The sequence below is a fragment of the Adiantum capillus-veneris genome, chromosome 3 (genome assembly GCF_014529385.1).
Source record: "Adiantum capillus-veneris isolate H3 chromosome 3, ASM1452938v2, whole genome shotgun sequence".
Taxonomy (NCBI): Eukaryota; Viridiplantae; Streptophyta; class Polypodiopsida; order Polypodiales; family Pteridaceae; genus Adiantum; species Adiantum capillus-veneris.
This window is the reverse complement of record NC_140933.1, coordinates 32,977,142-32,992,982: the sequence shown is the minus strand read 5'-3', so window position 1 is coordinate 32,992,982 and position 15,841 is coordinate 32,977,142. Positions and strand designations below refer to the sequence as shown.

General features: G+C 46.7%; 1 protein-coding gene across 3 annotated transcripts in view; it reads left to right on the top strand.

The window, feature by feature from the left end:
• LOC147460712 (uncharacterized) overlaps positions 1-15,841 on the top strand; it is a 52,462-nt gene that overhangs the window by 35,977 nt on the left and 644 nt on the right. For 2 of the 3 annotated variants that reach the window (XM_086508431.1, XM_086508430.1), the window contains one exon: positions 14,971-15,768. In XM_086508431.1, the coding sequence (XP_086364557.1) occupies positions 14,971-15,768 (798 nt within the window). Of the gene's footprint in view, positions 1-14,957; positions 15,769-15,841 lie in introns of those variants that run through there. The other variant, XM_086508432.1, reaches the window with a different exon arrangement.

Below are 15,841 nucleotides of genomic sequence, written 5' to 3'. Positions count from 1 at the left end.
TCGCCTGTACAGCGGTCCCCTTGCGTCCCCGAACCTCCTGGGGGTATTAGGGTCCGTTTAGGGCCAAAACCCTAAACCTGCAAAAATACACAGCAGGCTGTAATTCACTGTTTCGGGCTCCGTTCTGCGTGCCGGTCGCATCCCTAGCAAGTCCTCGAGCTCCCGCACCTGTAGGGCTACTTGCCCTTTGAATCGGACGAGATTTCTGGCGTGAAACCTCTCCGAATTCACCTGTACCTGCGGGGGGATTAGCCGCTAGCTAATCCAGTACCTGTGCAAGAGGCTCTTGCCTCGGCAATCGCGCATGAACCCACACAACTGTACATTGGTCAAATGAAAAGCCCACTAGAGGGGCATAACATACTGCCAAAGGGGAGAGAGAGGGCAGTGCGTAGCGTGCAGGGCATCACTCCTGGCACCGCACTGTGCATAAGAGGGAAAGCAAGCACTCCATAGCTCTTAACCTGTGACAGAGACTTGCAAAATGAGCCTCCCAGCTATAAATCACGTTTTTGCCTTCTCTATAAGTAGTAAACTGGCCTCAGAGTGCCAAGTGTCACTCATTTGTGCATTTTCCCGCTTTAGACCCTCGGGTCTAAAAATATCTCACCTGCAGCCTCTGTTGACTTGGCCACAGAGTAACAAAATGATCCCCATGTCAAACTGCACGTAATGACGCGAAGACATTTTCAGGTCCCAAAATAGCAGTTCCCTAAATTTTAGGAGATGCTGCCATTGTATCTTTCTAGGTCATCCGACCCTCTTTGTACACTGCGGCCACATCCAGAACTGAAATGTAGCCTCTGTAGCAAAGGATTCCACTTTGGCTAGTCAATGACCCCACTTGGCTAACCATAGTCCTTGTCCAACCTTAGTGCTCTCTTGCCCTCAGGCCTGGACTCCCTCTGGACAGTTCCACACTAGCTATGCAATGCAGGGCAGTTAGATTTCCCGAGGGGTGTTTCCAAAAAGTTAAAGTAAATAGATAATAAGAAAGAAATCAACAAAAAGGATAGATAGTAGTCACACGCTGGTGACACTCCGAACTATGCTCAAGGTTCCTTTTACTTACGGAAGGGAGAGCCTTCCATTCTTTAATGAGAGAGTGCAATGAACACAAACAAAGTGAATGGGCAGTGTGAGTGGAAGTGCATGAGACTGAGAGATACAGAAGAGAATACGACACCAAAGACATTGTAAAACCCTCCTTCGAAGGCCCCACTCTCTATGGCGGGAGCGGTCTACTTATGATTGCACAAATCTCTACAATGCTTGGACTTGCCAACGATGCCGACGACAATGAGGACGACGATGAGACGGGTGAAATTTGAAAATCTTTTTCTACTGAAGTCTAACTCTATGTCGATGACAATGTCGATGGCAGGGATGCGACGACGACGTGATGAAAATGCAGATGCTGAAATTTGCGTTTTCCGGGCTGAAACTGTAAACCTTGCGGAACCTGACCGTGTGGCGAGGAACTACTGCGGAAAGGTGAGATCTGCGAGGTTCGGGACTTGATCTGCGGTGTCTAAGGGCTGAAAACTGAAAACGCTAATGCTTCTTGGTGTTCCGTTGCGGTGAATCTGCAAAACACTGGGGCTGATTTGCAAATAAAAAACGCTAGGGCTGAAAATGGTTCTGCTGTCGCCAGGTGTTCTGCAAATGCAAAATGCTAGGCTGATCTGCTGTGTCGTGATGACGCCGGGCTGATCTGCTGTGCACAAATCGCCAAGGCTAGGCCTCTTGGGTTCTGCTGAGAAGTTGCCTGTTGAACGGGTGCTCCTGTTGCCTCTTCTGCCAATTAGTGCTAGCCTAGGTTTGCTCATATACAAACTTACTCAATTTGCCCTACCTACTTTCCAACAAAAGTCACTTAAAAATAATAAGTGAAAAATGTCAAAAATAGGGAAAATAGGCTAAATGCACTGGAAAATTCCCCTGAAGGATTCTGATGGAAATGCTTATGATCATGCTGTGTGCAACCAGAGGATATGCATCTATCTAAGTGTCTGGACATGCACGGTCTGCGAACAGACTCACTTCTACATCTAGACTGATTGGACTGACTGAACCTTGATCATGTTGTAGCTTGTCCACGGACACATAGGGTTGGATGTGTCACGTGACATCTCCTCCTTTTCAAAGTGAGGTACTGGTACCGAACTGTATGGCGTCGAGGGAGACTGCCAATAGCATCCGTAATCCTGGAAGGGACTCTTCGTCGGCCCACTGAAACCGGCCCGTGGGGCGGTAGGCGTTGGCTTTCACCCGAAATTCTTTACTTTAGACACACACACAGAGTACTTTGCAAAGAGAACCTGCGAGGGGAATTAACACTTGAATACTGTCACAAACGGAAGCACATAACAATATAAAATACATTCGGATAAATAGAATTTATCACTTAATACTGAAGCCAGAGTATATAGAGAGAAATAGATAAAGGGAGAGAGATAGAGAGTGAGAAGATCGACACAGCACTGGGGACCAGAAGATGGGCTGGTCCCCCCCCCCCCCCCCCCCCCGTAATAGTATCTTTATTATTGAGGAGAAGTCTATACAAGCACTTGAACCGAACGTATACCACGATCGTTCTAGAATAAGACTTGATGGTTCCTGGAAGCCTCAGCTTCCGATTCCTAGGGCAAAACCCTATTCCAAGGAACTTCCGTTCCTTATTCCAAATCCTTGAGAACCAAGGTTCTCGCCTCTGGATCTCACCTTCCAGGCTCGGGGCATGACATCCCTGCAACTCTTTTCTAACTCTGTTTCCAGAGTCCTCTTCCTGCAGATTAACTCCGCTTTTCTGGACATGAAGTCCTTCCCTTGGGAATTTCAACTTCCGGATCACATCTCGAGAGTCTACCTCTCTTTGATCCGTGGATCTGCTTCCCAAACTTGGGTACGAAACCCTTGGGTTGATCTAGCTCTAGTTCCTCGGAGCGCTTTTCTCCTGCAGAGGCTCATGCCTTCCTCTGCTCCTACTCCCTCAAGAAGAGGAAGTACACTTGCAATCAAATACTTAGAGATCATAACATGAAAATCGTACCTTCAAGGTCTCGACGCTCGAACGCAACTCGGTTCTCGAAAAGCAATTCCCCGAAAGAGATCTCTACATAAAAAAATCCTCTCTTCCAATCCTACACACAAAAGAGGTGTGTTCTCGGGTTCCTTCTCGTAAATCAGTCCCGTCTACGACGATTATGGGCTGAAAACAGAGAAAAACAGCAGCTTGTCGTGATGGAAACACGCTCCGTAGGCACTTCTTCGCGAGGGAACTTGCGCACTAGGTCTTGGCGACATCGGGTACACTTGGGACAGTCATGAGCATCACCGGAAAACGTCTTCTTTGCGGAACAACTCTGCAGCAGCAACATCTCCTTCTTGCAAAAACTGATCCTCCCCTCTGAGTGAGGGCATGTGATGCTTTTATAGCTCCTAGCCACGGGCACGAATGGCTGCTCGCGTAGAGATCGCGACCGTTTTTTTTATAATTTTTTATATTTTTTTGCTGTTTTGCTAGAAAAAGAGAGAGAAAACGCTGGCTGATCTGTTGCCTTATTTATCAGATGTACCCACTTATTAAGTGGGCGGCCGGCGTATTTTTAAAAATAGTATGGACCTGCCCAAAAACTCGATAAAACCTTATAAGTTAAAAACAATGCTTTCACAACACTTCCCAGGTCTCCTTGGATGCAATCACATGCACAATTGCAATGTAGACATAGACTTCCTCGCGGGAAAGCAGATCGCGGGAAAGCATCTGCTTTCCCGAAAAGCAATCCCGCTTTCTCAAAAAGCATTTGTTTTTCCTCAAAGTTTCCTCTGAACCCATCTTCATTCAAGTGCTTGCTTTTCCTTGTGCACAATTCCAACACAGTTCGGAATTTCCTCTTGACTATGGATATCTCCTTTCCGATGCACCCTCACCCACCTTGTGACGCATCAGGAATACCCATCACCTAGTCCTTTCCTACCGAACTTACGGTACAATCTCCTTCACGATGCTCTATGTCACCCATCCTATGACGCATCAGAGATGTCCGTTCCCGGATGGTCGAATACTTCTTTCCGATGCTCCCTGTCACCCATCCGATGTGACGCATCAGAAGTACCCGTTCCTGGTGGCCTTACAGATATTCCCGTTCTCAGTGCTCCCGTCATTACTTTAAATGACGCACTAGGAATACTCTGTACTCGGATGTCTCGAGTGAGAAAAACCCTCCCACTTAAAATTCCAATAATTCATTTAGAATTATTTTTCGTGTTGTTCCAAGCTAGAAAACCCCCTCACTTATAAATCCAATAATTCACTTAGAATTATCAGATAAAGCCAATTTAGCAACAAATACACACGGCTCGGAAGCTAGAATGCTCCGAGCAGACGCCGACAACCTGTAGGCCCCAAAATTGGCGCCCCTTTCGGTATTTCTTTATTCTTTGGGAGGGTAAATTACAAAGTAAGGTCTTGGGAATCCTTTACCTATATCACACTAGATACTACTTGATTTGGCTAAATTTCGGCAGCATAACAGCCCCAAAACTTGCGCGAAATCAATTCTCCTGCCGGATCTCACTTGCACTGGCGTAAACTCTCTGATTCCTGCCCAAAAACAGTAAATTCAGCTCGCTGTATTTACTGGTTTTTGCCCTGTTTTCAGCCACAAACAGTCCCCTAGCTGTCATCTGCCAGTGGGGCATGATTCCCAAGAGTTCTGGCGTCCGTATGGCTGAAAAACAGTCAATTTTCTGCGCATACACAGCGCTGAATTTGCACTTGTACGGTGAGGTTATGACCCTCACCGGTGCCTGCTTTGGAGTAGCAGCTAGCTACCCCTGTTCCTGCTCAAGGAGGCTCTTGCCTCAGCACAAAAGCATGAACCCACACAGCTGTACATCAGTCAAATGAAGAGCCCTCTTGTGGGGCATCACATAACTGCACGTAGGGGAGAGAGAGAGCAGTGTGTAGTGTGCAGGGGCATCACTCCTAGCACCACACTGTACATGGGAGGGAAAGAAAGCACTCCATAGCTCTTAACCTGTGACCGGAAACTACAAAATGAGCCTCCCAGCTATAAATTCAGGGCTCCCTCTTCTACGCTTGACCCGTAATGCATCTGTGAACAAATAGATGCAAAAGGGGAAGATTTCCATGGCTGCCAAAACCTGCGTATCGCTGAAAACGCAGCAAAACAGCCCTGAAACACGCATCTGATGCCTTCCAATGCTGAAAATGAGCCTCCTTGGACCTAGGCGAAGTGATGGGAAGCTCAAAAATGGAGAGAAATGGCTGAAAATCAGCGTTAACAGCCTCCAAAACTGCTCCAAAAAGTCAGTTACGAGTTTTGTTCTCTCAGAGTTGGTAAATCGACCAAAAAGTGCCACTTGGCACTCATACATGCAATTTTCCCGCATTGGGCTTCCTGCTTAAGAGTCTCTCAACTGGTGTGTCAGTTGACTTTGTAGTAGAGTAATAAAATGTTCCCCTGGTCATACCAAAAGTAATGACGTGAACACATTTCACGGCCCAAAATAGCAATTCCCTAATTTTTAGGAGATGCTTCCGTTGTGCTCCACTGGTCATCTGACCATCTATCCTCATTGGGACCGCATCCAAAAGTGCAATATGGCCCAACTGTCAGATACTTTCTGTTGGTGATCCCACCTTGACTTTATGCCTTTATTGAGTTCACTTCCTAGTATCACCAACTTGCTACGTGCGACGGGGGGACCTACATGATCTCGAACTGAGCCTAGACATCCTTTTACTTTACGAGTTCCAGTGCTGACCAACTTCCCGTTTGCGGGTGAAACTACCGTTCAGATTGGCCATACAATGTCCGACCATTTGCAACTTCAAAAAGAGGGTCTCAAAAATTAAACAAAAATCATTGGAAAGAAACCAACAACTAAGGTTAGCAGTTGCCACGTCCTCGTGACATACCCCCCTCTTGAAATCACAAACGTCCTCGATTGCATACCATAAATACATGCTATAGATGATCTTGTGTGGTAAGCACCCTTTTATCATCGCATGTATCCGCAAGAAAGACTGTCAAAACATTGTACAAATGACTTAATAAGACCTTCATACTTTTGTCAAACTGTACACTGTTGTTGCACTGAATCCATGAGTACATTTGATGTGCTAGCTCTATCATTACCCCTCCTTTGCAGACATTGGGTTGGGGCATACGTAGGCTGTAACGCAAAGGCCTCAAGGTAAAGCTGCAATACATTTAGTGACTCTGACAGTTCATGCTCTTCCATCCACTTTGCATCCATAGGTGGATAGTTCTTGAACTTCACCACATAGCATCTTGCAACCTGTCCCTTAACTTTTACGTGTGTAAAAGGTTCTTGACTCTGCAAACGAACATAATTCCACAACCTGATGTACCACCCACGACCAAGAAGCTCAAATTTCAAGATGATTTACCAATGCGTCATAGAATCCAAGCAATCGCCTCAGAGAATTCGGCAAGCAGCGTGTCACCTGACAGACCCACATCACTCCCGCAAGAGATCTAGTGGCCAATCTACCACCGTGAGACCTCTCCCTATCTCATCTTGGTTCATACTTGCAAACCCTAAAAACGTAGCAGAAAATTAGCCTTAATTTGACCACTTTTTAGCAAGGCGTACATGCGAAATTTCCTGTTTGTCCTGTGAAGAGGAACCCTCTTCCATAATGCCCTTCCCTTTGTCGGCCAAAGTGTAATCCCGCGTTCCTGTACTCTGTGTCTTTACCCAAAACAATCAAGGCTCACTCTTTGAGGAAAAAGTGATTGATATCCCGGCAACTGAACCTTGAAACCGGCCTGTGGGGCGGTAGGCGTTGGCTTTCACCCGAAATTCTTTACTTTAGACACACACACAAAGCACTTTGCAAAGAGAACCTGAAACCGGCCCTTGGGGCGGTAGGCTTTGGCTTTCACCCGAAATTCTTTACTTTAGACACACACACAGAGCACTTTGCAAAAAGAACGTGCGACGGGAATTAACACTTGAATACACACACGGCTCGGAAGCTAGAATGCCCCGAGCAGACATCGACAACCTGTAGGTCCCAAAATTGGCGCCCCTTGGCCCCTTTCGGTATTTCTTTATTCTTTGAGAGGGTAAATTACAAAGTAAGGTCTTGGGAATCCTTTACCTGTATCACTCTAGATACTACCTGATTTGGCCAAATTTTGGCAGCATAACAGCCCCAAAACTTGCGCGAAATCAATTCCTCTGTTGGATCTCACTTGCATTGGCGTAAACTCTCTGATTCCTGCCCAGAAACAGTAAATTCAGCTCGCTGTATTTACTGGTTTTTACCCTGTTTTCAGCCCCAAACAGTCCCCTAGCTGTCCTCTGCCAGTGGGGTACGATTCCCAAGAATTCTGGCGTCCGTATGGCTGAAAAACAGTCAATTTTCTGCGTATACACAGCGTTGAATTTGCACCTGTACGGTGAGGTTATGACCCTCACCGGTGCCTGCTTTGGAGTAGCAGCTAGCTATCCCTGTTCTTGCTCAAGGAGGTTCTTGCCTCAGCACAAAAGCATGAACCCACACAGCTGTACATCAGTCAAATGAAGAGCCCTCTTGTGGGGCATCACATAACTGCACGTAGGGGAGAGAGAGAGCAGTGTGTAGTGTGCAGGGCATCACTCCTAGCACCACACTGTACATGGGAGGGAAAGAAAGCACTCCATAGCTCTTAACCTGTGACCGGAAACTACAAAATGAGCCTCTCAGCTATAAATTCAGCGCTCCCTCTTCTACGCTTGACCCGCAATGCATTTGTGAACAAATAGATGCAAAAGGGGAAGGTTTCCATGGCTGCCAAAACCTGCGTATCGCTGAAAACGCAGCAAAACAGCCCTGAAACACGCATCTGATGCCTTCCAATGTTGAAATTGAGCTCCTTGGACCTAGGCAAAGTCATGGGAAGCTCAAAAATGGAGAGAAATGGCTGAAAATCAGCGTTAACAGCCTTCAAAACTGCTCCAAAAAGTTAGTTACGAGTTTTGTTCTCCCAGAGTTGGTAAATCGACCAAAAAGTATCACTTGGCACTCATACATGCAATTTTTCCGCATTGGGCTTCCTGCTTAAAAATCTCTCAACTGGTGTATCAATTGACTTTGTAGCAGAGTAATAAAATGTTCCCCTTGTCATACCAAAGATAATGACGCGACCACATTTCACGGCCCAAAATAGCAGTTCCCTAGTTTTTAGGAGATGCTTCCGTTGGGCTCCCACTGGTCATCTGACCATCTATCCTCATTGGGACCGCATCCAAAAGTGCAATATGGCCCAACTGTCAGATACTTTCTGTTGGTGATCCCACCTTGACTTTATTTCCTTTATTGAGTTCACTTCCTAGTATCCACCAACTTGCTAAGTGCGACGGGGGGACCTACATGATCTTGAACTGAGCCTAGACATCCTTTTACTTTACGAGTTTCAATGCCGACCAACTTCCTGTCTACGGGTGAAACTACTGTTCACATTGGCCATACAATGTCCGACCATTTGCAACTCCAAAAAGAGGGTCTCAAAAATTAAACAAAAATCATTGGAAAGAAACCAACCACTAAGGTTAGCAGTTGCCACGTCCTCGTGACACCCACTCGGATGTGTGGGTCATGCGATACTTGAACTTCATAAAGGTCTGCAACGCTTGCTTCTTTGGGCCGCGCCGAAAGCAACACAAAGTCTTCTGTAGCTCCTTCAATGCTTCAACTTCGTTTAGAGTCACGCTTCGTTTTTCTTCAAGAATCTCCATGGCTGAAAATTCCTGAAACCACTTCCAACACAAAAACATGAACATACCTATTCCATGTAAAGTGACTGGAAAAAATCTCGTCTTTCTCAAAGACTGCTCGTGCAATGTAGATAAACAAAGAGACGGAGTGCCAAACCGTTCATGACACACACGCAAACAATGAGATCGAATCTTTCTCTTCTGATCTAAATCAATCCACTGTGGCAAAGCACAATGGAAATGACCATGCTTGGTGCTCATACTTTCTTGTGCTCTTTCTATAACTGTGTCGTGCCAAGGAAGAGACATGGAATGTAAATTCGGTGAATGCATATTTTTCAGCTTTTCATGAAAAATCCGCATTACATTCGTGCTCATTCATGAGTGAAACGTGCTCAACGTACAATATGTCATCCCTAGGAAAAGGGATCACATAAAGACGCTGACTGAAATACAGGAAACAATCACGAATGAAACACTTGTACCATGCGTGCTGACTAATCGTGCGAACAGATAATACTTCATGTGAGGGTTCTTTGGACCTAGGCTTGAGAGCCAAGATCGGTTCTTCCTGAAGGGGTTCTTTGGACCTCGGCTTGAGAGCCAAGATCGATCCTTCGTGATTGATCGAATCTGCAACTAGGTTAGCTTCGCTAGAAAAAGCATCAACTAACTCATCATCCTTGTGAACAATCACGTCATCTTCATGCAAATCATCATGCTTGTGAGAAATCACATCTTGATCATGCAAATCATCATGCTCATCATTATCATCCAAATCATCATTGTTGGGGTATAGGCGTCTGTGCCTTGCCCGGCCGCCCAGAGTCTGGGCGCCCACTGACTTGTATACCTTATACATAGCATAAGTGTATAGGGGGCTGCTCACTCTTTTGAGTCTCCCCACCCACATCGTGTCTGTCTCCTTCTCTCTCTCTCTCACTCTCTGTCTGTGGTGCTCCCCGATCCCCTTCAATTGGTATCAGAGCTATGGTGACCGCGGAGAGCACGACGGCTTTGAGAGCTTCGAGGCGATAGCTCGCTCGCTCTCGACGGTGGAGTTCGATCGTGGAGTTTCACGGAGAGAGATTTTAGCTTGAGGAGCATTGTCTTTGGAGCTTAGGAGCTTGGTGTGGTCAAGCTTGGTCGAGGAGGCGGTTGCGGCTTCCTTGGTGAGAGGAGCTTTTGAGCTCAGTGGAGCTCGTTAGAGAAGTGCTCGGCGGAGGAGAGCTTGACATTCGAGTGCTTGGATGCTGTTGTGGCAGAGCTCTTGTGTTGGAGCTTGCATTGAGAGGACATTGCATCACGCAGAGTGGAGCAGGACAAGGTTCAAGACTGTGTGCAGCTCGTTTTTGCCATTTTCGGGCTCTAAAACGCAGTTTTTTGCGTAGCTCCGTCATACAGAGTCAGATCTACATGATCCAGGAGTCTAGGTCAGGGTTTTGGCACGCTCCGGACGCGATGGTGATGTCTATTTGCTGAAATTATACTTTGAATTACAGCAGGTACAGCAGCAAGTTTATTTGTGCACTCTCGGGTCCCAAAAACACTGTTTTTGGCATAGCTTTCACACCCGGACTCGGATACATATGATCCAGGAGTCTACCTTGGGGTTTTGGCATGCTCCGGACGCGCTCGTCATATCAGAATTTTAAAATTCTGAATGCTGAATTTTCTGCAGCAGCAGTTGTTTATTGTGTGTCGAGGATTCCACACATGGTTTGCTCTCAGATGTGAGAGTGATATTTGCTGCAAGTTTCCTCACAGGTGGGAGGATACGATGTATGCCTTATGTGGTTTGATGCTCAGGGAGACTAATGTGATTGCATTTTGAGCTCGGCAATGTATGCCTCGAGCATGTTTTTTGGCAGTCACAGGTAGAGCAGATATTTGTGTACTAGATTTGCAGGTGCTTGCAATGATGTATGCAAAGTGTGGAGATTGGTGCATGCATTTGGAGTGCGGTTTGATGCGCTTTGGTTGCTCATGGTTTTGAGCGTGCAGTCAGTTTGGTTACTGGTTTTGTGGCCGTTTTACTGACGAAACTCTGGCGAAATTTTCCCAGGAGTTTTATGCGCATCATTTATGCGATTTAGGTAGAGATTGCGGGTTGCACTCAGCATTTGCGTGCGGTGTTCTCTGCAGGTGGGAGATTTGTGCGTGTGTATGCATCGATACCGCACAGTGTGGGCTTGGTGATTAGCTCACAGATTGCAGTGTGATACTAGAGCAGGCGAGGCTTGTATTGACATTGCGGGAGCTCTATTTTGGAGTGTGTCTCACAGGTTTTACATTGTGTTTCTGGCCATATTGGTAGACAGTTTTCAGGTGTTGTTGGTGAGGTGGTTTTGCTTTCTAGTTTGCTACATTGTGCTCATGGCAGAGACAGGTGATCGATCAGATTGTAACCTCTCACAGATGCGCGTGTTTGATGGGTCAGACTTTGCGGCATCGAGAGAGTGTATGCTTGATGCATTGACACAGCGAGGGTTGCATCGACCATTGAGTGGTGATGCAGGTAGACCTTCAAACATGTCTGACGATCAGTGGCAGGAGCTAGAGGAGATGGCACTATCTACACTCTCTTTGCACCTTGCGGAATCTGTATATGCTCTTGTTATGTATGAGACTACTTCGAGAGCACTTTGGCGCAGATTACATGATATGTATGATAGATCTGAGTCATCACGGACTCGTGTGAGACATGTACATTCACGAGCACGCCGACAGATGACATGTTGGTATTGTGGTCATTCTGGACACGTTAGACGGCGCTGTTTTCGCATACGGCGCTGTTTTCGTCGTATGCGACATCGTAGGAGACATGGCAGTCTCAGAGATGTATGTAGTGATGCCATGGACTCAGTTGCTTTGACAGTTGAGGCACATGTAGTGTCGGAGTATACTAGTGACGGGGATGTCACTTTTACCTCGAGCTATGCACGAGATGCTATACATGTGGATAGTGCACTCCCTTCGCAGTGGTTGCTAGACGTAGATGCTATGTTTCATGTCACGCCGCATCGTGCATGGTTTTGTAGCTATTCTAGCGGGATGCTTGGCAGTGTACGTTTGACCGATGGATCGGTGCATGCGATAGCAGGTGCAGGAGATGTGAGACTGTCATTACCGAGTGGTGCATCTTACTTGTTACGACATGTGCGCTATGTACCAGATTTGACAGTGAGTTTGATCTCGATTGGTCAGCTTAGAGATTGTGGATGTCAGATTTCGCTACGAGAGCGAGATTTTGTGATGCATTTGGGTTCGCTAGTGATTGCGAGAGGTGCCAGGAGTGGTACAGGTTACCCATTGCATGTGGATCACGCGAGAGACGGTGTTGTCTCTGTGATCATGCAGCCAGGTAGAGAGCGAGAGAGCAGGCGAGTCTCTTTTGCTTGTGGGTTGCAGGATGCTTTGCATGGAGTGCAGAGCAGTGACCTTGTTGTGCAGGTTGCGTCTACGGATGCACAGGTAGAGCGGGACAGCTCTAGTGAGTCACAACAGGATGGGTCATCAGAGGTGATGACAGAGATGACTCACATGGATGTTGAGATGTCGACTATTGTGGAGTCATTTCTTGATATGCTTATGCCAGAGCTTGATGCAGATTCAGGACATATGGATACACTTGGTACACATGTGATATGTGGTGGGCACGAGGAGTCACTCCAGAGCTCAGAGTCAGAGTGCCATGGTCTCTATGATAGGGGACAAGATTGCCATGTGTTGAGTTCTGAGTTGGAGGTGGCAGAGGTTGCTAGGGTTGCATCAACGTTTGGTGTTCTTATGTACGAGATTCTGATCTCGAGGCCCGACATAGCAGCTGCAGTGGGAGCATTTGCAGCAGGGTTGATCAGTCGTTCGATGACTGATCTCGGCATAGAGCATAGGGGAGGTATGCAGGTATTGTGTACATACTTGCAGTACGTGTGCGGTACGTCTGGTGGTGTATGGACTTACATGGGAGCAGGACAGCCGGATGCACACGATCACAGCCAGCCAGTGGGCATCGGTTGAGAGCGGTTTTCTCTCGCCTTTTGTAGTCTTTAGACTATGTTCTCTTGCTTAAAGGCACAGTCGCCTTTAAGTGGGAGGTTGTTGGGGTATAGGCGTCTGTGCCTTGCCCGGCCGCCCAGAGTCTGGGCGCCCACTGACTTGTATACCTTATACATAGCATAAGTGTATAGGGGGCTGCTCACTCTTTTGAGTCTCCCCACCCACATCGTGTCTGTCTCCTTCTCTCTCTCTCTCACTCTCTGTCTGTGGTGCTCCCCGATCCCCTTCAATCATGCTTATCATTGTCATTCAAATCATCATGCAAATCATGTTTGTCATGCTTTGGAGAAGAAGAGACTGAGAGAGTCTCCTTTTCCTGATTTTGTGCAAAGTGTGCCTGTACTTGAGAAAAGAGTAGCAAGCATTCTTTCATGTGTTGGTCGCTCTTCGCTTGTCTTGCTTTGTTCTCGCGGTCATATTCTGCTTGTCTTTCGTTGTTCTCGCGATCAAATTGTGCTTCTCTTTCTTTGTTCTTGCGATGTATGGCTGCCACTCTTTCTGTGTATTGATGCTCTATGGCTGCCATCTTTTCTTCTTGTTCACGCTCTATTTTTGCTTTTCGGTCTAACTTCTTGTCCATAAACAACTGCGGCAACTCCTTCATAGGAGTTAGTGCAATCCTTGGCGTAGATAGGGAAGGGGGAGGGTCGGAAAAACCTCCTAGTGGGGAAAATTCTTCTTCGCCTCTCTCATGCTCATCGCCTCCAAGCGAAGTATCCATTCTGCTTCGAGTGATGACCATCCACTGAAGTCGTGGGTTCTTGTGGGTTCTTGTGGTCTTGGGTTCTTAAGTTCACGAGGAACTTGGGTTCTTGCGGGTCTTGGGTTCTTGAGGGTCTTGAGGTCTTGAGGTTCTTGAGGGTCTTCTTTTGCTTGCAATCTGTGTTCGAGAAGGATCTTCTCTTCATCTGAGTTCTGCTCTTTTCCGCGGGCGCACCCTTGACGGCCTTGCGCTCACACCAAGGTTGTTTCCCACCTCACGTCGATTGGCCGGCCGCTAAATGCACGGTCCGCTCTCAATGAGTGAAAAGAGCCACAAGGGGAGGTTAGACAAGCCCTTCTTTCTTGGGATTCTTGTCACTCTTCAAAAACACGATTAGGAATCGACACGCCCAAGCGAACTTGGGTTCGTGCGACCGCAACAAGCAAAAAAATTCTTGTGATTCTTGTGGATCTTTCCTTGAGTGATACAGAACACTGCCAAAACTTTGATACCAATGTTAGGTGCAGCGGAATGAATGTGTGAACTTTGCTCAAGATGAGAGCTCCGAATTGTGCTCAAGGTTCCTTTTACTTACGGAAGGGAGAGCCTTCCGTTCTTTAATGAGAGAGTGCAATGAACACAAACAAAGTGAATGGACACTATGAGTGGAAGTGCATGAGACTGAGAGATAGAGAAGAGAATACGACACCAGAGACGTTGTAAAACCCTCTTCCGAAGGCCCCACTCTCTATGGCGGGAGCGGTCTACTTATGATTGCACAAATCTCCACAATGCTTGGACTTGCCGACGATGTTGACGATGAGGACGATGACGAGACGAGCTGAAATCTGAAAATCTTTATCTGCTGAAATCTAACTCTAGGTCGATGACGATGTCTATGGCGACGATGCGACGACAACGCGCTGAAAACGCAGATGCTGAAATTTGCGTTTTCCGGGCTGAAACTGTAAACCTTGTGGAACTTGACCGTGCGGCGAGGAGCTACTGCGGAAAGGTGAGATCTGCGAGGTTCGGGACTTGATCTGCGGTGTCTATAAGGGCTGAAACCTGAAAACGCTGATGCTTCTTGACGGAATGTATATATATGTATATATATATACATATGTATATATATGTGTGTGTGTATATATATATATATATATATATATATATATATATATATATATATATATATATATATATATATATATATATATATATATAGTGTGTGTGTGTGTGTGTGTGTGTGTGTACAGTTCAAAGGACATGGCCATCCAGCTTTTGGCCCAGTTACCTCCTCGGAATTCCATTTCTATTCTTCGCTGAGTACGTGTTGCAAATTGAATAGCTCTCTTCTACCTTCTTCCCTTGCTTGAGAGAGAGAGAGAGAGAGAGAGAGAGAGAGAGAGAGAGAGAGAGAGAGAGAGAATTTTGATTGATGGATTTTACAGGGGAATGGGAAGGTAATGGTGGTGGAGAGTCATCTGGGTGGGGTGCTGGCACTTGGGATCAGTTAGGTGATGATGGTCACAATCATTATGAAGAGTTCGAGAACATAATACGTTGGGATGATTCGGGAGCTCTGGATGCCTTTGAAACTGCCAAGAAATTGAGCGAAGAGCGCTCGAAAGGATGGAGATACTCTGTTTCTCTTCCGAGTCCCGACCTCTATATACAGACCATAGATTGGGATAGCCATGAAGATTTGAAGCTGCCAGATCCCGGGGGGACCTTTTCACCTCCAAAAAAGGGCCAGCGAAAGAGAGGTAGAAGAAATAGTGGGGGTTTCAGGAGGCAGTGTGATATGCACGAGACTTCACATGAGGCTGACTGGAAGCAAAGCATCAAACCTTTCTCACAAACAGGTTATTATGCCGAAGAAAAGACTCAGCCTGAACGGGAACGTGGACACACTCGTGGAGCTCCAATGCTGCCAGGGTCTCTAGACTCACTGCCAAGAGCCGGGCCACCTTCTGAATTGCAGTTGCCTATGCGCGATCAGAGTAAAAGCAACTGGTCTACTCAGTGGACTTCACCGTATCAAAAACAAAGCTCCAACTGGCATGGCTATGGTAGAAGCCACAGGGATGGACCTCAGAATGTGCAGTCTCATTCAAGCCAGCACAGGTGGAGACCAATGAATCCCCAGTCAGAACAAGCAAGAGGATGGGGTCATGGAGGAGAGCCTTATTGGAGCCCTCATGGGTTGTCAAATGAACCTCAGTTTCAAGCTAATCCGATTGGCCATGGTAATGATTATCGTCTCTTTTTAATTTGTTTAATGGGGGCAATGTCCGAGTGGTTTTGTGTGCTGAGGAGGAG